General features: G+C 44.5%; 1 protein-coding gene, 1 long non-coding RNA gene and 1 other non-coding gene across 5 annotated transcripts; 2 read left to right on the forward strand and 1 right to left on the reverse strand.

Moving 5' to 3' along the window:
• glmna (glomulin, FKBP associated protein a) lies at positions 1-8673 on the reverse strand. Of its 2 annotated transcripts, none has more exons than XM_014189930.3 (19): positions 8590-8673; positions 8025-8115; positions 6938-7063; positions 6012-6125; positions 5583-5691; positions 5033-5267; positions 4630-4729; positions 3957-4138; positions 3726-3779; positions 3546-3576; positions 3350-3439; positions 3167-3208; positions 2889-2962; positions 2726-2810; positions 2460-2569; positions 2235-2298; positions 1924-2062; positions 575-657; positions 1-452 (listed from the first exon to the last, which is right to left on the reverse strand). In XM_014189930.3, the coding sequence occupies exons 2-19, from the start codon at positions 8061-8063 to the stop codon at positions 363-365; spliced, it is 1767 nt and encodes a 588-aa protein (XP_014045405.1). In that variant the 5' UTR covers positions 8064-8115; positions 8590-8673; the 3' UTR covers positions 1-362. The 2 variants fall into 2 exon arrangements, with proteins under 2 accessions (XP_014045405.1, XP_014045404.1); XM_014189929.3 differs by having other exon boundaries at positions 120-452; positions 575-660.
• An 8-nt stretch (positions 8674-8681) lies between these two features.
• LOC106598756 (uncharacterized) lies at positions 8682-10789 on the forward strand. Of its 2 annotated transcripts, none has more exons than XR_014391844.1 (8): positions 8682-8744; positions 9003-9048; positions 9202-9316; positions 9583-9679; positions 9780-9845; positions 9942-10018; positions 10176-10203; positions 10460-10738. It is a non-coding gene; the product is annotated as an uncharacterized LOC106598756 (transcript). The 2 variants fall into 2 exon arrangements; XR_014391845.1 differs by having other exon boundaries at positions 8684-8744; positions 8992-9048; positions 10460-10789.
• Positions 10790-13271: 2482 nt separating this feature from the next.
• Positions 13272-21496, forward strand: LOC145850510 (uncharacterized). The gene is made up of 3 exons (XR_014391846.1): positions 13272-13407; positions 14354-14434; positions 21265-21496. It is a non-coding gene; the product is annotated as an uncharacterized LOC145850510 (long non-coding RNA).
• Positions 21497-23078: the final 1582 nt, after the last annotated feature.

Consider the following 23078-nt stretch of genomic DNA (forward strand, 5'->3'; position numbering starts at 1 on the left):
TTAAAAAGGCTTGAGTTTATTAACTGTCTGACAAAGATCCATCATCAGGATCTAACTTAGTGGCATTTGAGTAACTAAAGGCAGACATTTAAAACTGCCATTGAGCATTTAGTCTGGTACAGAGCTGAAGACTCAACATGCTTTCTTATTCGTTATTCAAGAAGCTTGGCGTCATTATGCCTGAACCAGACAATTAGGTAACGATGCCAAAATAAAAAACACCACATTGTCAGAATCCAAAGAAGGTTCACCAGAAACAAGTAATCCAAAGTGCTTTGCTTTTCTATCGATCACCTGTTTGCTTATCTAGGCAACATGGAGTTCAATTATGAGGCCTCAATACAACACGGTGAAATTGTAGCTCAGGGCTTCTCTTTCACTTCGATGATTTCCTCTATTCTCGCCAAGACGCTCTCCATCATGTCAAACGTGTGCAGTGCTGAGTGCAGAACCTACAATGACAAGCATGAGATTAAAAAGATTTACAAAGTAGGCAGAAATGTATAAATCATGCTAGTTCTCAAATTACTCAACAGAAACAATATTTGTATACAGATGTATCTAAATGTTTTACCTGAAGCTGCATCTCTGGCGTCATGTTTGGCATCTTCTCGTTCCCTACTGTCAAAGAGCACACTGACTCCTGGGTCTGGGACTCTGCTAACACAAACAGAAGTTACTATCACATGAAGAAAACATGGATCTAAAGCCAATTCGTTCCCTAAGACGTCAGGGAGCCAAAATAGACACCATGGAAGTAAACTCAGCAAAAAAAGAAACGTCCTCTGTCAACTGCGTTTATTTTCAGCAAACTTAACATGTAAATATTTGTATGAACATAAGATTCAACAACAAGACAAACTGAACAAGTTCCACAGTCATGTGACTAAGAGAAATTGAAAAATGTGTCCCTGAACAAGGGGGGGTCAAAAGTAACAGTATCTGGTGTGGCCACCCTGCAGGAAGGTACCACATGAGGGAAGAGGATGTCTTCCCTGTAACGCACAGCTTTGAGATTGCCTGCGATGATGCTGTGACAAACTGCCCCAGACCATGACGGACCCTCCACCTCCAAATCGATCCTGCTCCAGAGTACAGGCTTCGGTGTAACGCTCATAACTTTGACGATAAACGCGAATCCGACCATCACCCCTGGTGAGACAAAACCGCAACTCGTCAGTGAAGAGCACTTTTTGCCAGTCCTGTCTGGTCCAGCGACGGTGGGTTTGTGCCCATAGGCGATGTTGTTGCCGGTGATATCTGGTGAGGACCTGCCTTACAACAGGCCTACAAGCCCTCAGTCCAGCCTCTCTCAGCCTATTGCGGACAGTCTGAGCACTGATGGACGGATTGTGCGTTCCTGGTGTAACTCGGGCAGTTGTTGCCATCCTGTACCTGTCCCGCAGGTGTAATGTTCGAATGTACCGATCCTGCCACTGCGAGGACGATCAGCTGTCCGTCCTGTCTCCCTGTAGCGCTCTCTTAGGCGTCTCACAGTACGGACATTGCAATTTATTGCCCTGGCCACATCTGCAGTCCTCATGCCTCCTTGCAGAATGCCTAAGGCACATTCACGCAGATGAGCAGGGACCCTGGGCATCTTTCTTTTGGTGTTTTTCAGTCAGTAGAAAGGCCTCTTTAGTGTCCTAAGTTTTCATAACTGTGACCTTAATTGCCTTACAGATGTAAGCTCTTAGTGTCTTAACGACCGTTCCACAGGTACATGTTCATTAATTGTTTAAGGTTCATTGAACAAGCATGGGAAACAATGTTTAAACCCTTTACAATGAAGATCTGAAGTTATTTGGATTTTTACAAGTTATCTTCGAAAGACAGGGTCCTGAAAAAGGGCCGTTTCTTTTTTTGATGAGTTTAGGAAGGATACAAGCTGGCACTAGACGAGACTAAGTGGTTGTGTCTCACCTTTAGCATTGGTCTTCTTGCTGTTGTCTTTGGTGTTCTGGAGCTCAGCCTCGTAGTGGGCTTTGGACATGTTCAACCCCGTGCGTAGTGGCTTCATGTAGTAGTCCTCAATCTTATACAGCTCAGTCCAGATCCCCGTCTGGACACCAGAGAATGATTAGTGTGTGCATTCAATTAACCCAAAGAAGACCAGGCAATAGTGTAAACATCATCAGTCATCCTCACTATATCAAGTTACACTTTGTGTTGATAATCATTGCATGCATCCCTTCTGCAATATGGATAAGTGTTGTGGTTGAGGCAGTAGCTACCTGGTTCTTCCACGCTTTGTCTCTGATGAGTAAATAGCGCAGCAGGTTCAGAGACTCCATCACCCTGTCAGAAAGACCAAGGCGTTAAGTCTCACTACACCCTACTACTGCTCAGTGGGCAAAACTTGTTTCAATCGATCAATTATTGTAGTGAATATTGCCTGGATGGTGGGTGGAAAACATTGCATCAATCAGCTACTGGTAGTTGGGATGCAGTGGACTGACCTGTCCAGGTTCTGTAGGAGGTCGGTCTCAGGACCCTGGGGGAGACACAGCACCTGACGCAGGAGAGGGAACAGGTGTGCCCCCATGAACCACTCGTTACCGTTGTCCAGCTGACGAGGAGAGATATGTACATTTACATAGGTAATACAGCACCATTGGTAAAGGTATAGTTCACTTTTTTGAAGTTTTAGCCAAAAAATGTCAAATCATTTACATTTGCTAGCCATGTAAATCTGAAAAAAAGCGCAAAACCATGAGCGCCATACGTTTAAGGCAAAGTCGATCTGGTTTTTGATGTTCTTGATGATGTAGCCCTCTACTCCTGCATGGTGACTTGTCTTCAGCATGCACCTAAAATGATATGAAAAGTTATCAGAAAGGTGTCAGAACAAGAGAGCGGCCATATTGTTCTACAGGGGTGAACTTAACTGGAAGAATTTGTATTTGGCTTCCGTGTCAAATTTATCGATGCTCAACTGCAGCACTTTTAGTCCTTTAATTCTCTGTGAACAGAAAATAACATTTGACTGCTAATGTTAGTTATATATATATCTATATATATTATAAATCTATATATATATATCTATCTATCTATCTATATATATATATATATCTATATATATATATATATATATATATATATGTTATAAATCCAACCTCCAGAGGACAAAGTAGTCATAATAAACATATCTATACAGGTTACTTACCAAATGCTGAATTGGACACAAGGTCATGACTTTCACCAAGTTCTAAAATGTAAATGAAGGATAAAATGTCATGGTGATTCACACAGCGAGATGGGATGAAGCAATTCCTCTCTACTGATTGATTAAACACAAGCTATCCTAAGTATTTGCGGCATTACATCAACATAGGACGTTTTGTTTTACCTGAGGGACACTGAAGAAGGATTTGAGCTCCATTAGCTGGACTGGGAGACTGTTGTCCTCAACCCTAACCAGGCTCTTTTCATACAGGTCCTTAGGAAAGGACAAACAAGCAATTAAGAGTCGTAGTAAAGGTCAATGAGAAAGTGTTACTTGTACATAATTGCTAGTCTTCCGACTTTAAACAGAGGATCCTTACCAGTCCTTTCTGCAGCCTGGATTCTTCCGTTCTGGGGGGGGAAAAAAGAGCACCAAATATATTGTTTGGATTTAGACACAATCAAAACCAATTTTCATGACTTTACAGAAGTCTATGAAATGCTATACTTTGTCAATTACATACATTGGAAAAGAAAGTCAAAAGTAAATGAATATGTACCTGCTCAAGAAGAGGTTGATGTATTCCATATTACACTGAAGAACAAACACTGAGCTGAAAGAAGAAAAGAGTGTTAGGACAATCAACACTGTTTTAGCACTTACATTAAGAGCCAACCAACCCCAATACCACCAAGGCATACAATACAAATGTAATAAAAAACTTCTTAGCCAGGTGCAACAGTACTTTCAGAGTAATGTGAACTGAAACCACACAGTCTTTATTCCCTACCTGAAGACTGTGGGGAAAGTATCCATGGCAATGTGCTGGACGAACAGCAGGTAGGCCAGGCTGGCCAGAGACTCTTTGGGGTAGCACACCTCTTCCTCCAGGAACCCAGGCACCTCTCTCCTCCTCAGCAGGCTGTGAGACAGTAGGTCAGGGAGGGACTCCCCGATGTCCGACAGGATGCCCTGCAAAACACACACACACACACACACACACACACACGAGGAGCAGGGTTAACCCTTTATTAATTAGAGTTACCCCTATACAGGATGAAGTTTCACCTAGTTGTATGAGAACTCAGGTAGCCTAGCGGTTAGTCAGTAACCGAAAGGTCGCTGGATCGAATCTCCAAGCCGACTAGGTAAAAAAATCTGTTGATGTGACCTTGAGCCAGGCACTTAACTCTAATTGCTCCTGTAAGTCCAGAGCGTCTGCAAAATGATCAATGGAAACACTTAAATGACCAATGGAAACACTTAAATGGAAGTCAAATATAATCTTCATGAATAGTGTAAAAAAAGCTAGCCTGTTTCCAGACCTGTTTGTGCTGTATAACCACAATTAACAGTCTCCTATAGTCGCTGTCAATGACCATTGGATTTAGATATACAACACAAACAGATCTGGAACCAGGCTATGAGAGGATCAATGGTCACAATGTGAGCAGGCATCTTACCACAATCTCTGTGGCAAAGTTCCTGAGGGGAGATTCTGCTAGCGTTTCAGGATCCTTCAGCTGCACCTCCAGAAGAGGCTCACAAAGACTCTTCATACTGCTAGGGTGACAACACACACACACACACACTCTATACACACGCTATAGACACACTCTATTCATGCACCTAGACACTTAATGCACCGTACTTTAACGTTGGAGCTCGGAGCCGAAGAATTTCACTGTACCCTACAATCACACCTGCAACCCTGTACATGTGACTATTAAACAATCAGAATCTAATGCTCATCTGCTAAGCTACAGTATGATGGTGTATTGCATCTGCCCACAAAATCCACATGTTAACAAAGCTTCCCAAAATCAACTAAACCCAATAGCTCTCCGATAAAACATGTAGACCTACAACTTGAGCAGCTCAGTCCTCAGCTCATCCTCTTTGGGCGTCCTGCTCTGCTTGGCCTCCTCCACGAAGGGCCTGACAAAGACCAGCAGGGCCGAGCAGCAGCGGCACAGGCTGAACACGTCGTCCTCCTCCTGCTCCTTGGTCTGGGGCACAGGCAGCCTGGCCACCTGGCCCAGCAGAGTGGAGAGAGCCATGCCCACTGAGGAGGCCTTCCGGCCGCCCAGCCGCAACAACACTGAGGGGGAGGGTGGAGCGGTGGGGACAGTAAGGGGGGAGAGGGTCAGTGTGGGGAAAAGGGTGGGAGTAGACAGGGAAATGTGAGATGGGGCAAAGGGCATTAGGGTGGGGGAGAGAGAGAGTAGAGGAAGTGGGTGGGAATGCGGTAAGACAGTGGATAGGTGATAAGGGATGTGTAGATTGAGAGAGTGGTAGCAGAGAGTAGTCATTAAGGCATGGGAAAGGGACAGGATACAGAAACTTCTTAATCGTCAAGAATGTCAAACAATATTGAAGGTTTTCCATTCAGCCACTACAGAAAGGTGTTCCTCACCTTTCTGTAGTGGCTGCAGCAGGAGGATGACGGTCTCTGCGATGGAGTCAGAGTGGGCCTCCTCAACCTGCTCCAGCAAGCCAACCAGCAGCTCCTTGGGACTGCAAACCTGACCAATCACACACAAGGGTTACTTTTTCCTGTTTTTCCTGTGTCAATGGACTTCCGTGTCTGGACATGCAAACATGAAGCCTAATCTCAGATCTGTTTGTAATATCTTGCCAACTCCTATGGTGATCTGGGGCCAGACTAGCTAACGTTTACATTTTATAACCAAAACAACAATATGGCTGCGTTTAGACAGGCAGCCCATTTCAATCAGATCAGCTCGGAAAAAGAGCTTATATGAAAAGGTCTGATATGTTTGGTCAAAACGCAGAGTATTAGACCTTTGTAATAACGTATAATAATTACAACATGTAAACAGACCTCCAGCAGGTGTGTGAGGATGGCGAGGCAGTGAGGAAGATTATTTTCCTCCTTCTTCAGCAGAATCTGAACCAGAGGACCCAGCAGGTTCCAGCCCATACATCTCACTATGTTCTACAGAAAAACAGGGAGAGAAGTAGTATTACTTCACTATGTAATAACTAACATATACCAGAATTATGACCCAGAGGTTTTCCTGGTCAGATCATGTGGTTAGGAAAACCTCCGGTTCCAACCATACATCCCTATAAAGTACATATATAGGCTACTTTAAGAGAGAGAACCTTTCAGCTGAAAAGCAGCACACCACATCCAAATGACCAGCTGTTGATGTTTATTTATTTATTTATTTCACCTTTATTTAACCAGGTAGGCTAGTTGAGAACAAGTTCTCATTTACAATTGTGACCTGGCCAAGATAAAGCAAAGCAGTTTGACACATACAACAACACAGAGTTACACATGGAGTAAAACAAACATACAGTCAATAATATAGTAGAAAGATAAGTCTATATACAAAGTGAGCAAATGAGGTGAGATAAGGGAGGTAAAGACAAAAAAGGCCATGGTGGCAAAGTAAATACAATATAGCAAGTAAAACACTGGAATGGTAGATTTGCAGTGGAAGAAAGTGCAAAGTAGAAATAGAAATAATGGGGTGCAAAGGAGCAAAATAAATAAATACAGTAGGGGAAGGGGTAGTTGTTTGGGCTAAATTATAGATGGGCTATGTACAGGTGCAAGGCACTTCACCCTAATTTGCTCCAGGGTCGCCGTACTACTATGACTGACCCTGTAAAACAACACAGCGAGCGACTCTTCTTCAACACATTTCACTGCACCTATCCAGCGTATGTGATAATACAACTTGTATTTCTTTTTTACTGTACACTTGGTATAGATGTCTGGTTCAATCTTTAGTTCACCTTATTTTCCTCATCTACGACGATACTCAGAACCTGAGCACTCTCTCCATCCTCTATACAGGTACGTCCAGCTATCTGGAACACGGAATAATCCTCAGTCGTATAGTTGTCATCCTGGATGGCTTGCTGCATGAGAAAGGGGTAGAGAAAAAGAGAGAGAGAGGGAGATGAAAGGGGGGTTGGGTAGGTCTGTCCTTTACTAACCTCGTCTCCAAGCTACTGCGCACAAGCTATACGAAGCATCTGAGCTTTGGGAGGACGTCTGGTGAGCGAGACCAGCTTGGGGAGGACGTCTGGTGAGCGAGACCAGCTTGGGGAGGACGTCTGGTGAGCGAGACCAGCTTGGGGAGGACGTCTGGTGAGCGAGACCAGCTTGGGGAGGACGTCTGGTGAGCGAGACCAGCTTGGGGAGGACGTCTGGTGAGCGAGACCAGCTTGGGGAGGACGTCTGGTGAGCGAGACCAGCTTGGGGAGGACGTCTGGTGAGCGAGACCAGCTTGGGGAGGACGTCTGGTGAGCGAGACCAGCTTGGGGAGGACGTCTGGTGAGCGAGACCAGCTTGGGGAGGACGTCTGGTGAGCGAGACCAGCTTGGGGAGGACGTCTGGTGAGCGAGACCAGCTTGGGGAGGACGTCTGGTGAGCGAGACCAGCTTGGGGAGGACGTCTGGTGAGCGAGACCAGCTTGGGGAGGACGTCTGGTGAGCGAGACCAGCTTGGGGAGGACGTCTGGTGAGCGAGACCAGCTTGGGGAGGACGTCTGGTGAGCGAGACCAGCTTGGGGAGGACGTCTGGTGAGCGAGACTAGCTTGGGGAGGATACTGGTGAGTGAGACCAGCCATGACACAATTCTCTGGTGAACTCAGTTGCCTTAGGACACGTGTCAAACTCATTCCATGCAGGGCTGAGTGTCTGTGTGTTTTTGCTCCTCCCTTGTACTTGATTGATACATTAAGGTCACTAATTAATTTGGTACTCTCCTCACCTGGTTGTCTAGGTCTTGATTGAAAGGAAAAAACAAAAACCAGCCGACACTAAACCCTAAATGGAATTTCACACCCCTGCCTTATGTGGACTCTTATGACTTACACATCTCTGGACGACATCACTCAGTTGTTCTAGAGCCATCCTCGTTGTCTCGGCTGTACTCCTACAGAGGGTATCTCTTCACTAAACACTCCTGTGAGGGAAGAAAATGTGTGTTCAGTAATACGGGTTATTAAACAACACGTTTCGAATGCAGTCATCACAGTTTTGTTTTATGTATGAAACCGTGGCACACAAAACAGAGAGTCAAGGCAAAGTAGGACTATTTAGCTAGCGTCACCTGATTTGCTGTGAGTGAGTGGCACACATAATGGATGTAATGTATCTTGGTTTTACTCCATCATTAGTGACTTGATAAAAATGTCTTTTGTTTGTTTATACTAGTGGCGTAGCTAGCCTAGTCTAAAACGCGCATGATTAGGAAATAAGCAAGAACAGAATAGTCAAATCACTTCATTATTGTGGCTGTTTTGAGGCAACAATAGAACCCAAGTGTAATCGTTTCATAAAGCTACATAGGATCTACAGCTTCATTTCCACGATGAAGAATATAAGGGCATAGTTAAAGTATTAATCGGTTTAATTAATTAGAGGAATTGCTACTTACATGTCAATTAATGGAGACACTGTCAGTCGCGTGGATTCGGAAGTGTTTCGGTTGCGTTGACCCTGATGAATTGCCGTAGATTTAACACGTCACAGGTCAAAGTTGACATTAGCACAAAACATTGGACGAGCATGAAGAAGGAGCAATGAAAAAGGGTTTGTTTTTATAAGATATCATCAGACCGGTATTAACATTGTGTTTGGATATTGTAGGGTCTCTGTTGGTCCTCAAAAAGTAATGAAAACGGAGATATCATTCTTGCAGCTACAGTTGTGTTTACATATAGGTAACTAACATGTTTCATAGCTAACCATATAACGTAAGCCTTTAATATTTAATTACTACAGTAAACAGCTAACTTCCTTATTACGTTCTGTCATAAACACGGACACCTAATTTCAGTTATTTGACAGATGGGAAGCGTGTCAAAGCACAGACCTCTGCAGAGGAAGCAAGAAGGTATTTTCACCCCCCTGCTTGCATCAATGTTCCCCATATGTGGAGGTTGAAAACGTTCTGATATTTGGATGAATGTCATTACCAATGTTGTTGGTCTCACGTTTGTGGCTAGTGTTTTTCTGGTGCTTATGTGTGTATAACCCTGCCCCCCAGGAGAGAGGCAGAGAGGGAGACCCTGAGAGAGAAACTGGACCTGGAGAAGAGACCTCTGCAGGCGGTGGAGTGTCTCTTGGAGGATAGCGTAGTGGAGGACTTCCTGGTTGACTGTGTGAGTACCATAGAGATTGAGGTCTACAAATACACTGTTCCAAATACAAGATTTTTTATCTGTGGTTGGTGGCTAAGATGGTGACATGCGGATTTGGAACGGTTCCACTTTTGAGTATTAGAAGAGGATCTATGACCTCATGGAAAGATTTTACAGTTACTGTCAATGGATATCAGTTGATCGAGGAGCACCACATCACTATGTCAGGTAGTGTGGGGTATCTGTCATGTATTCATGATGTTTCTTTCAATGCCCTTGATTTGCAGGAAAGCTTGATCACTTCTGCCAATTACAAAGACAGTTGAGGAGAGATCTATTGTGAAGCTGTGTGGCTATCCTGTCTGTTCAAATAAACTGGGCAAGGTAATGTTTCATTTATTTATAAAAGGGCTCCCTTTTTTACTTGCCTTTGAGTAAATAGTGTTTTGTCAAAACCAACTTCTTCTGATATTTATTTTCATAGGTCCCCACTCAACAGTTCAAAATTTCCACCAACACCAATAAAGTCAATGCCATTACAGAACGCATGGTAAGTGCACAGAATCAGATATTCTGTTGTGTTATGACCAGCACCATTTAAAGAACGTGACTGATAGAAGACTGAAACAGTGCCCTTTTCCTGCAGTAATTCTGCTACAAAGCCTCTAAGTCCATTGAGCTGCATATATCAAAGAGCCCTCTATGGTTGAGGCAGCACGAGAGGTAATTATGTTCCGGTTCACTTTATGAGTCATGGTTAACCGCAGATATAGCCGTGCTGAGGTAGGCCTCCATTTTCCTTTAGGTCCAGATATGACCTAAATGTTGACTCTCCTCCTCTTATGACCATGTTTTCCTCTTTTTGTTTGCAACCCCCCAGATGTAAACTTAATGAAGAAAGGAGATTGGTATGTACATTCCTTTTTTTCACAATTTCATATAGTCTGGATTAATTGATAAGATGTGTAGCTGTCATTCAACTGGTTTATAAGGGATGGAGGGATGGATCCATTTATCGAATCCATTCATCAATCATTACGGCATAATAATTAAATAATTCACCAACTGTAAACATCAAATTAAATTATAGATCCATTGATTTCTCGATTGATTGGTGGCTTGACTGACTGACTTCCCCCTGATTCCCCCTGTCTGTCTGTGTAGCGGTAGCACTGGAGAGGAAGTGAGGCTGACTGAGGCGTTTCAGAGAGGACGATGTGAAGAACCTTCCCCTGTACTCTGTGGCCCCAGAGAACCCCAGACGATCCCGTACAGCCGGTCACAGCGACACAGTACAGCACTTTGTTTCCAGCGTGGTCTCCCAGCAACAGGGACCCAGGGTGCGCTGAGGCAGTCTGCCCAAGCACACCGACGAAGGGGAGGGAACGAGGAGAGGGAGAGAAGGTCGGGAGGGAAGGACACAAGTGCACAACTGCAGCCAACGTGAGTAAAACATTTAAAAGTGTTAACCCTCGCAGGGCTGCAGGACCAGACGGCATCCCCAACCGCGTCCTCAGAGCATGCGCAGACCAGCTGGCTGGTGTGTTTACAGACATATTCAATCAATCCTTATCCCAGTCTGCTGTCCACATGCTTCAAGAGGGCCACCATTGTTCTTGTTCCCAAGAAAGCGAAGGTAACTGAGCTAAATGACTACCGCCCTGTAGCACTCACTTCCATCATCATGAAGTGGTTTGAGAGACTAGTCAAGGACCATATCACCTCCACCCTACCTGACACCCTAGACCCACTCCAATTTGCTTACCGACCCAATAGGTCCACAGACGACACAATCGCCTGCACACTGCCCTAACCCATCTGGACAAGAGGAATACCTATGTAAGAATGCTGTTCATCGATTACAGCTCAGCATTTAACACCATAGTACCCTCCAAAGTCATCATTAAGCTCGAGACCCTGGGTCTCGACCCCGCCCTGTGCAACTGGGTCCTGGACTTCCTGACGGGCCGCCCCCAGGTGGTGAGGGTAGGTAACAACATCTCCACCCCGCTGATCCTCAACACTGGGTCCCCACAAGGGTGCGTTCTCAGCCCACTTCTGTACTCCCTGTTCACCCACGACTGTGTGGCCATGCACGCCTCCAACTCAATCATCAAGTTTGCAGATGACACTACAGTGGTAGACTTGATTACCAACAACGACGAGACGGCCTACAGGGAGGAGGTGAGGGTCCTCGGAGTGTGGTGCCAGGAAAATAACCTTACACTCAATGTCAACATAACAAAGGAGATGATCGTGGACTTCAGGAAACAGCAGAGGGAGCAGCCCCCTATCTACATCGACAGGACTGCGGTGGAGAGGGTGGAGAGTTTTAAGTTCCTCGGCGTACACATCACGGACAAACAGAAATGGTCCACCCACACAGACAGCGTGGTGAAGAAGGCGCAGCAGCGCCTCTTCAACCTCAGGAGGCTGAAGAAATTCGGCTTGTCACGAAAAACACTCACAAACTTTTACAGATGCACAATCGAGAGCATCCTGTCGGGCTGTATCACCGCCTGGTACAGCAGCTGCACCGCCCAGAACCGCAGGGCTCTCCAGAGGGTAGTGAGGTCTGCACAACGCATCACCGGGTGCAAACTACCTGCCCTCCAGGACACCTACAGCACCCGATGTCACAGGAAGGCCAAAAAGATCATCAAGGACAGCAACCATCCGAGCCACTGCCTGTTCACCCCGCTGTCATCCAGAAGGCGAGGTCAGTACAGGTGCATCAAAGCTGGGACTGAGAGACTGAAAAACAGCTTCTATCTCAAGGCCATCAGACTGTTAAACAGCCATCACTAACATTGAGTGGCTGCTGTCAACATACTGACTCAACTCAAGCCACTTTAATAATGGGAAAATTGATGTAATCAATTTATCACTTGCCACTTTATATTATTTATATTATATAATGTTTACATAACCTACATTAGTCATCTCATATGTATATACTGTACTCTATACCATCTACTGCATCTTGCCATCCTGATGTAATGTATCACTAGCCACCTTAAATAATGCTGCTTTATGTTTTCATACCCTACATTACTCATCTCATATGTATATACTGTACTCCATACCATCTACTGCATCTTGCCTATGCCGTTCAGCCATCATTCATTTATATATTTTTATGTACATATTCGTATTCATTCCTTTACACTTGTGTGTACAAGGTAGTTGTTGTGGAATTGGTAGATTACTTGTTAGATATTACTGCATGGTCGGAACTAGAAGCACAAGCATTTCGCTACACTTGCATTAACACCTGCTAACCATGTGTAGGTGACAAATAAATTTGATTTGACGAAGATGCCAAAACAAACAAACAAGGCTGAAGACAAGAGGGAGGAGAATAAAGAACAATCACAGAAAGCACCAACAAAGACAATCAATGACATAGATGGACCCCAACAACACACAACAGATTCAAACCACCCCAGTGAGCAGCAGCCTTTCCTGGAAGAGAGAGGCTCACCAGAGGGCCAGTCTATGGAGGATGCCGCAGCACTACTGAGCCAAGTCACAATGTAGGATAGAGAACCAGTCACGGCTACATCTTCTGTACTAACAACCCTCAACACAATGCAGTGTACAGAATCAAGATCTAGCTCCAATCCCCAACCCTCAGTGGGACTCAACCCCAGCCCAGCCCACCCAGCCGGGCTTCAGGATCATCCAGGTGGGCATGAGCAGGAGGGGGGCCCAGGGGCTCCTCAAGGGCCACAAAACTACTCCAAAACCTGTCTCGGTTTGACTGAACCTTCTAGAAGGCCTAAGGAGGACCTTCGACGAATGGTGGGCTGAGGAGACTATGAAGTTCCTATATGGCCCAGACCACTTTAATAAAACAACAGTAGAAACGAAGAAGAAGAAGGAGGAGGAAGAAGAGGAGCATGATGAAGATATCCTGGAGGATATTGTACAAGGGGTTGGGGATGGAGGGGACAGCGGGTCCCCAGGGGGTCCATGAAGTCCCTTTGCTCCATCCCCAGACTACGACACAATACGCAGGGATACAGAGGAGCTGGGGCTGAGGGTCAGGGAGTTCTACAAAGGGGATGAAGCCCACCAAGTGTCAGGGAAACGGGCCCTGAGACTCAGAGGTGAGTTGGGGATAAAAGTGTAGTGTAGTAACTGTCAGTCTCCAGATGGGGGCACTATGTATATGCATTGGAGATGTAAAGCGTGATGATGATGATGGTCTTGTTTTTGAGGTTGGCTTTTACCATGAAGATGTTTTTTTTAATGTCTCATCTCACTTCTTTCCCTCACTCTTATTCTCCTCTCCTTTCCCATCTACGCTCTTTCTCCTTTCACGCTCTTTCTCCTGCTTTCATGCTCTTTCTCTCACACTCTCTCCACCCACCCCCCCAAGACCAGGACCAGGGTGGTTGGTTGATTCCCATGCCCAGCACCTCATACAGAAACGCATAACGGTTGAGAAGCTCACTAGAGGGTGTGTGCGTGTCTGTATGAAAATGCTGCCACGGTTTTCAAAGTTCAAAAAGCTGTGTTTTATGCAATGAAAATGTGGTCACTGATGTGCTGATAGTTGACAACCAGCAATATTACAGAAGAATTGATAAGTACTGGCTCGGTCTTATAGCTCGTTGAACTTCGCATCTCAGCAACTTAAGAAATGAAACCAAGTTGTGTGTATATATGTGTGTATATGTGTGTGTATATGTGTGTGTATATGTGTGTGTGTGTATATGTGTGTGTATATGTGTGTGTGTATATGTGTGTGTGTGTATATGTGTGTGTGTATGTGTGTGTATGTGTGTATATGTGTGTGTGTATATGTGTGTGTATATGTGTGTGTGTGTATATGTGTGTGTATATGTGTGTATATGTGTGTGTATATGTGTGTGTATATGTGTGTGTATGTGTGTATATGTGTGTGTATGTGTGTATATGTGTGTGTATATGTGTGTATGTGTGTGTATGTGTGTGTGTATGTGTGTGTATGTGTGTGTATATGTGTGTATATGTGTGTGTATATGTGTGTGTATTTATATGTCCGGTTCTCCTCATCTTCGTGGTGTGAAGCCTGAGAAACATCGTGGGCCCCCTGCGTCGCACCATGACTGACATCTCCAGGGACCTCAACAACCTGGTCACGACCTTCAGGTCAGTGCCAATGTAAACTCAGAGAGTTAAAGGGCCAATCCTTAATTGAAACAATAAAAAAGGTCTCCCCGCCTCTGTTTTGGTAAAAAGCTGAAGAATGGGCCTGGAGAAATGTAACTTCTCAAATTCATAGACAGAGCTATGGATGCAAGGACTGACCATCCTAGATTAGAGTTTCAAGCATGTTTTGAGGCAATACAGTGCTTGTTTATATTTGAAATCAAATTTTATTGGTCGCATACACATATTTAGCAGATGCTACTGAGAGTGTAGCTAAATGCTTGTTTACTAACATTGGAGTGAAAAAAGCTTATATTTTGGGTTCTGATGGGGTATGACATTTGAACTAAGCTAATACCGTAATTTATAAGTTATATTCTTCAAGAATCTAAGTCCAAAAATGGATGTATTACACTGCAGATTGCTGTTTTAACACACCATTTTCTACTAAAACGTCCAATACTGTGTCTGGGAGAGAAACAGGACATTTTACACTCTTATTTCAGTCAGTATTTACCTGGTCCCGCAGTCATAAACCGTCTTATCTGAAGTGCTGATCTAGAATCAGTTTTGGCTTTTTGATCATAGTGAATAAGATCACATGGACGGGAGACGAGGACACACATTATCCTAGATCAGAACTTCTACTCTGAGACACTATGAACACGTGCTCTGGTATTTATGGAGAAGTTATGTGGCAACAAGGCTTCCACTAACTGAGTGAACTTTTCAGGGTAGCCCCAAACTGCCAGAGGTGAACTCTGTTCCTGTCATGGGCACTAACTGGGCTATCATTGGCTGATTGAGGTGCAGTCAACAGGAAGTAGTGATTGGCAGAGTGCTATTGACTTCCTGTAGCTCAGATTTAATAGCGAGGCACTTGAGTCACACCTTCATCGAGAGGCCTGTTTCCAGGAATTCTCTGCTAGCTACTGAGGCCTGCTGGAACAGCACCCAGAGCTGACACCGCAAACTGTCAAATAAACACCTATAATTGTTCAATCTATATGACGAGGTGTCTCTGATATGGTTGGACATTAGGCTGATATGATTTAGAGATTTTCAGTGCCAAGTTGAAGTAAAGGACAGATGGACTGTTGTGTTTTCTCTTTCATGGAAAATCAGTGATGTCAGGCCTGGTGGCAGTGTGATGTCAGGCCTGGTGGCAGTGCGATGTCAGGCCTGGTGGCAGTGCGATGTCAGGCCTGGTGGCAGTGAGGCCAGGCCTGGTGGCAGTGCGATGTCAGGCCTGGTGGCAGTGCGATGTCAGGCCTGGTGGCAGTGCGATGTCAGGCCTGGTGGCAGTGCGATGTCAGGCCTGGTGGCAGTGCGATGTCAGGCCTGGTGGCAGTGCGATGTCAGGCCTGGTGGCAGTGTGATGTCAGGCCTGGTGGCAGTGCGATGTCATGCCTGGTGGCAGTGCGATGTCAGGCCTGGTGGCAGTGCGATGTCAGGCCTGGTGGCAGTGCGATGTCAGGCCTGGTGGCAGTGCGATGTCAGGCCTGGTGGCAGTGCGATGTCAGGCCTGGTGGCAGTGCGATGTCAGGCCTGGTGGCAGTGCGATGTCAGGCCTGGTGGCAGTGCGATGTCAGGCCTGGTGGCAGTGCGATGTCAGGCCTGGTGGCAGTGAAGCCTGGTGGCAGTGAGGCCTGGTGGCAGTGAGGCCTGGTGGCAGTGCGATGTCAGGCCTGGTGGCAGTGCGGCCAGGCCTGGTGGCAGTGCGATGTCAGGCCTGGTGGCAGTGCGATGTCAGGCCTGGTGGCAGTGCGATGTCAGGCCTGGTGGCAGTGCGATGTCAGGCCTGGTGGCAGTGCGATGTCAGGCCTGGTGGCAGTGAGGCCTGGTGGCAGTGAGGCCTGGTGGCAGTGAGGCCTGGTGGCAGTGAGGCCTGGTGGCAGTGCGATGTCAGGCCTGGTGGCAGTGAGGCCAGGCCTGGTGGCAGTGCGATGTCAGGCCTGGTGGCAGTGCGATGTCAGGCCTGGTGGCAGTGCGATGTCAGGCCTGGTGGCAGTGCGATGTCAGGCCTGGTGGCAGTGCGATGTCAGGCCTGGTGGCAGTGCGATGTCAGGCCTGGTGGCAGTGCGATGTCAGGCCTGGTGGCAGTGCGATGTCAGGCCTGGTGGCAGTGCGATGTCAGGCCTGGTGGCAGTGCGATGTCGGTACTAATTTGTCTCAGCTTCTCAAGACGTGTGCCATTTTTTTACTATACAGTCTCTCTTTTTTTCCATGGCAGGTTCACAAACACCAACATTATCCACAAAGGCCCAGAGGGACCGTGTGTGTGTGTGTGTGTGTGTGTGTGTGTGTGTGTGTGTGTGTGTCATGTGCTGTTGCAGGAACAGCTGGAGAGCCTGTGCCTCAGTAGGATCCATCAGGGATCAGCAGAGGAAATCAGGGAACATTGTTTTACCTGGGGGAACACCCTCTCAACAAACTTAACCTAGTGATTTATCTCTACTTGTGTGTATCCAGGGTGCACTGCAGTGTGTGTGTGTGGAGAACTCTCTTTGGTACATTTTAAACATCACAAAATTGAATACCAACCTGTTATAACTCATGATTTCATTAGAATATGCATAGAATAAGAATTTGTATATTCATTATTATGAAAAATGCATACCCATAACCACAGGCTCAGCAATTCAAAGGTTTCCTTGTGTTTTATGTTGCCCTGTGAAATATACAGTGTGGTGTGTGTGTGTGGCATCTCCAATCTGCGTTGTGTGCTTGCCCTTGCATTGTTTGACCAGTGCCAGATGGCGTGTGTGTGTGTGCGTGTGCGCGCGCACTACTTCCCCAGGCAGGTCGGTGGCAGGGCGTGAGCCTAGCAGGCGCTGTGTGGGACAGTTCCGTGCTGCTCCCGTCTGTGTACACACCTCTCGGCCTTATCTCCTCCACCTGATTACCCCCCCAATCCTAACCCTCTCTAGATCCGTGATGCAGCAGCCAGGGGCGCACACACACACACACACACACACACACACACACACACAAGCCCTGGGAAACATTCCACTTGGTCCCTAACTGATCCACTGTGTACACCACCACAGAGAGGAGACCAGGAACATAGCTTCAGCTCTGATTTATAGCTGTCTAAATAAATGGGAGATGATGCTTTCTTGAGCTGATATCACCTTATCTAGGCTACAGATGTTGTCTTCATCCAATCTGATAGGTAGATAGTAAAGAACATGCCTTATTGAGTGAGGTGCTCAACAAATAATTTAAAGTTGTAGCTGGCTGTTGGCTGCAGTATGGTTTCAACTAACTCAAAATGTCTCGTATTTAGTCAGGCTCATAATGATGTTTATTATAAGAAATGATAAATGAGTCTTATGACAAGTCTTACATTGCATTATAAGCGCATCATAAAGCATACATACCTATCTGAAGTGTTATCCATTATTTTTTTGAACTTACTAACAATATATCTGCAGGACCAATTAACAGTACCAAGCCATTAGCATTTGAGTCAACTATCCAAATATCCATCTCATGAATCATTTGCAGATGAGGCCCATCTACTGCATGGCAGCTGTGTAATTAGCCGGGCCTCTGTTGTGGTTCGGTGAATAATGGATGGGCCTCATGCAACACTAGACCCAGGTAGCAGCTTCGCTCCAGGAAACATATACACACTGTGCTCCTGTATCCCTAAAACATATTTACCAGCCCTCTGGTTAGCCTATTTCCGAGATACTTTTCCCATCACCAAAGGCAAATATATCATCTGGAATGCCTTACCCATCCCTACTGGCTATACAAAATAAAGTGTGCCCTTAAACACACCGCTTTGTAGACTTTACAAACATGTGCATTGTGCTGCTGAGGAGATTAGTCATATTGCCACCCAGAAATCATATACATATTTACTATAGATGCCTGAGGAGATCTACATATCACGTTGGGGGCGCTGAAACAACAGAAGCACGTTCATTTTCAATGACAGAAGCGAAGTGGACGGGGTACCGTTGGGCAATAAGAACATGGGCGAGGGACTTGAAAAGAGCGGAACCAAAGTTGGGAATGTGGAACTTTATGCCAATACTCCGCGACGTCGCGTTACTGTTAGCCAATCGAAGCTCACTAGTTTCCAGCCCCTTCTTGATTGTCTGTTGATACCTAGCACTATCTAGTCTGCTTGCTAGCACCAAAGGTAATTTACTATTGAGCCGACAGATGTATCATTTATGGAATGGGGTCTCAGCAAACGTGGGAACATTGCCTTTAATGTTGTTATTATTTAACCTTTATTTAACCAGGTAAGTCAGTTAAGAACAAATTATTATTTAAAATAACGGCCTACCCCGGCCAAACCCTAACCCGGACGACGCTGGGCCAATTGTGTGCCGCTCTATGGGACTCCCAATCACGGCCAGTTGTGATACAGCCTGGAATCGAACCACGGTCTGTAGTGACGTCTCTAGACCGCTGCGCCACTCGAGAGCTTATCAGACCTTACTTTAAAGTAATTTGCCTTGTTGCAAAAGGTGACCCATCACTTCAGAGTGGATTGCAGTCAAGAAGATTCAGTTGAAACTTAGACCGCTGCGCCACTCGGGAGCCAAAAGGGTGCATAGCCGACAAAGTGCGATCTGATAGAATCCAGAGGAGAATCCTATGGAGCAAGCTAGATCTACTCAGGGTTTTCTAAAGCTAATCAGCTTCAGTTAGCTTCGCATTTCATCTCAGCCTTCGTCCATACTATGACGGTGGATATTGCTCGTTCTCCTGCTGCTAACTCTAGCAGGCTTGTAACTGCGCGTGCATGTAGCACATGGCTATTCGGACGACGAACTCTTCAGTGACTTAATACTGAAACGTCAATATATGTGACACATTTTCATTTGTGCTGAAATCAAAATTAAAAAATACTTCTCTTGCAAATTCAGCAAGCTATGGCGTGAAATAGGATTTTCGAAGTGCCTTCTGTATTTTATTATTGTTAATGCCGACTTTTGTTTGCTTTGGTGTGCTTATCAATGCACAAATACATTTCCCCCCCACTCTGGTTGATATAATAATTGTATTAGGCTATGTGGGACGCTAGCGTGCCACCCGTGGTGCACCCTATCAACAGCAGGTGCATTTCAAGAGCGGCAAATTTGAAACCAAATAAATGTCAAAATTCAAATTTTTCAAACATACAACTATCTTACACCCTTTGAAAGATAAACATCTCCTTAATCTAACCACGTTGTCCGATTTCAAAAAGGTTTTACGGCGAAAGCATAAAGTTAGATTATGTTAGGAGAGTACATTGACAATAGCTGTGTGTAATGTTTTGTCAATTCAAAGACAGGCGTCACCAAAACCATAAAACCAGCTAAAATGATGCACTAACCTTTTACAATCTCCATCAGATGACACTCCTAGGACATTATGTTAGACAATGCATGCATTTTTAGTTCTATCAAGTTCATATTTATATCCAAAAACAGCGTTTTACTATGGCGTTGATGTTCAGGAAATCGTTTCCCTTCAATAACCGGCAGTCAAGTCAGCACCACAAATTAAATAATTAAAATTAGAAAACATTGGTAAAATATTATATTGTCATTTAAAGAATTATAGATTTACATCTCTTGAACGCAATCGACTTGCCAGATTTAAAAATAACCTTACTGGGAAATCACACTTTGCAATAATCTGAGCACTGCGCCCAGAAAAATACGCTTTGCGATACAGACAAACGGCCATGTTGGAGAGATCTAAAATCGAAAATACTATGTAAATAATCCATTACCTTTGATTCTCTTCATCAGATGTCACTTCCAGGAATCCCAGGTCCATAACGAATGTAGTTTTGTTCAAAAAAGATCTAAGCCCGCCGGACCGCACTTCATGAACGAGGGGAAAAAATATATTTACGTTCGTTCAAACATGTCAAACGTTGTATAGCATAAATCATTAGTGCCTTTTTTAACCAGAACATGAATAATATTCAAGGTGGACGAATGCATTCTCTTTTAAAACGTTTTGGAACGAGGGTACCCAACATGACCTCGCGCGCCAGAGTCTAATCGGCCATCACCGTTCCAAGGCTCTTGTTCGGTCAGATCTCATAGTAGAAGATTCAAAACACTTTGTAAAGGCTGGTGACATCTAGTGGAAGCAATAGGAAGTGCCAAAACATTAATCAGCCCCTGTGTGTTTCAATGGCATTGGCTTAAAGGTAATTCAACACATCAGGTATCCACTTCCTGTCAGAAAATGTCTCAGGGTTTTGCCTGCCAAATGAGTTCTGTTATACTCACAGACACCATTCAAACAGTTTTAGAAACTTTAGGGTGTTTTCTATCCATATATAATAAGTATATGCATATTCTAGTTACTGGGTAGGATTAGTAACCAGATTAAATCGGGTACGTTTTTTTATCCAGCCGTGAAAATACTGCCCCCTAGCCCCAACAGGTTGTATTAAGTCATACAAAAGTGTTACTGTGCGTGAAGTTTAAAATGCTTTCTGGCATTACTAAATGGGTAATGTGATATATTTTAACATTAGTATTTTTTTAACACAGACATTTTAATAAAATATTGAATCCGTTGTCTTCCTCAAATGAAGGAGGGAATCTGATTTCATTGGTCCTCAACTCGTGGCTCAGTCATTTCATTCAGGGTAAGTGGCTCTTCTCCAGAACAGGTTATAGTTCTGATGGATTCGTTGCCATATAAATTTACCAGGCTAAAAGGTGAGCCACTTTTGAATGACCGGTTATCCCTAGTTGAATTCAAGAGTTGACCAAAGTTACCTCGCTAACTCCTCAAACCTGCTTTGTAGGATAACCCTTGGTTTTTCCTGGCCGTGTTGTGTTTGTGTGTTGCAGGTTATCAGAGGTGTTCCCGGTCAGCTGTCACTTCAGGACCTACAGAGCCTAGTCGAGCTACTCAAAACCATAGCCATCCAGTCTCCTCTACTATAGACGACTTTCTTTACTGTTACAGCCAAGTCTACATGTTTCCTATCAGAACGGCAAGGGCTGGAGGTATCGCGCTTCTGATAGATACATCATTGATTTACTTTTATTCGAAATCAGTATTGGACAACCTTGCCTTGACTTTTTTGTATTACTTTGGTTTGGTTGCTTTTTCAGTTTTATTCAAACAACTATTGAGAATTAAGAGAATTTACTTTTCATCTTCTCTCAGGATATGGACAGTGCTTGTTGAGGCTTTAGTGCTCTGAAATGAAGACTGAAATTTCCAAGAAAATTGAACAGACATACAGTATCGTCGAATAGGCTTGTTATTACACAGGAATTGTTGAACAGGTGCATAGTTTACACACATTCTGCCAGCTTCATGGTGGAAATGTATAGTCTTATTATGCCTCTCCTAATTTTCAAACAAATACTGAATCTGATGATACTGTAAATGTCTAAATCAAATCTTCAAAGTTACAAGCCTCCAATGTTTAACCCCATGCTTCTATACAACCAAATAAATCACACTCAGGTTTTCCACTGTGTATAAAAATGTCATGTGGTCGACTATATTGCCATACTGGAAGAGGATGGTGCAATAAATGTGTCGCTGTTTATCCCAGCTTCCTTCACAGGAAGTTTATGGTGTTGTAATCTCATTTATTCCAAGTCTGACAAGAAAGTTGTGTCTGAAAATATTTGTTTTTGACCAGGTGGTTCGCGCGACTAGAAACATTATCTGAGGGGCAAAAAAATATTTTATCGTGATTCTTTATGGATAGTTTGTGTATTTTATTATTCAAACATTTTAGGATGAAACAGTTACAGATATAACCTTAGTCTATTATTTCTAAAGCTTTTCGCTTGAAGCCAATAACATGTTAATTTTGTTGGTGCGAGTTTTCATTTTTTCCTTGTTCATTTAAACATTTGTGGAAATAAAATATTGTGCGATGAAATTGTGTCGAAATTGTAAAAGCCTATAGGGTGACTTCAGAAAGTGGAACATTATATAAACTGGGACAGCTTAATCCTGAAGCATATATTTATTGGTCTGACAAGAGAAAATCTAAATTATTGTTATGCTATGTTCAAATCAACTTGGAACTCGGAAATCTCCGACTTCAGTGCGTTCAAGACAACTTGGGGGGGGGGGGGGGGGGCGTTTTGAAGGCTCATCCAACTCGGATTCCAAGTCAGAAACTCTGGCATCTTCTAGAGCTCTGACTTTCCGACCTTAAGATCACTGATGCCTCGTTTTTTCTGAGTTCCCAGTTGTCTTGAAAGCACCAACACTATTGCCACTAGGGAACTCGGAAATGTCACACTTGCCAACTGGTTCTAGTTATGCACGAGCTATGTTCAACGAGTTAGTAAAGCGGACATTTCTGAGTTGCCTAGTTCCGATTAGTTTAGTTGCACAAATAGAAAGACAGTTTGTAACAGTAAACAAATGTCCTTGCAGAGAAACCAACCACATGATAAAAATCGCATCACTTCGTTGGTGTGACATCATAGAGGGGGCAGATGCCACGTTCAAAACAACTGGGTACTAGGCCGAAACCTCCGACTTCAGTGAGTTCACATCAACTGGGAACTCCTGAAAGAAAACTTGCTCTGAGTTGGGAAAATCGTTTTGAACAGTGATTCAACTCGGAATTCCAAGCCAGGAACTCAAACCTCTTTCTAGATATCCGATCTGGACGTCGTGATTTGAC

This window comes from Salmo salar, chromosome 03, assembly GCF_965601325.2.
Source record: "Salmo salar chromosome 03, fSalSal1, whole genome shotgun sequence".
NCBI lineage: Eukaryota > Metazoa > Chordata > Actinopteri > Salmoniformes > Salmonidae > Salmo > Salmo salar.

Coding starts and splice junctions, on each gene's coding strand:
- glmna (XM_014189929.3), bottom strand. CDS start 8,063: ATGGCTCTAGAACAACTGAGTGATGTCGTCCAGAGATGT. Junction 6,126..6,937: donor TCGTAGATGAGGAAAATAAG/GTGAACTAAAGA, acceptor GTTTTTCTGTAG/AACATAGTGAGATGTATGGG. Junction 2,963..3,166: donor TGTGTCCAATTCAGCATTTG/GTAAGTAACCTG, acceptor TTCTGTTCACAG/AGAATTAAAGGACTAAAAGT.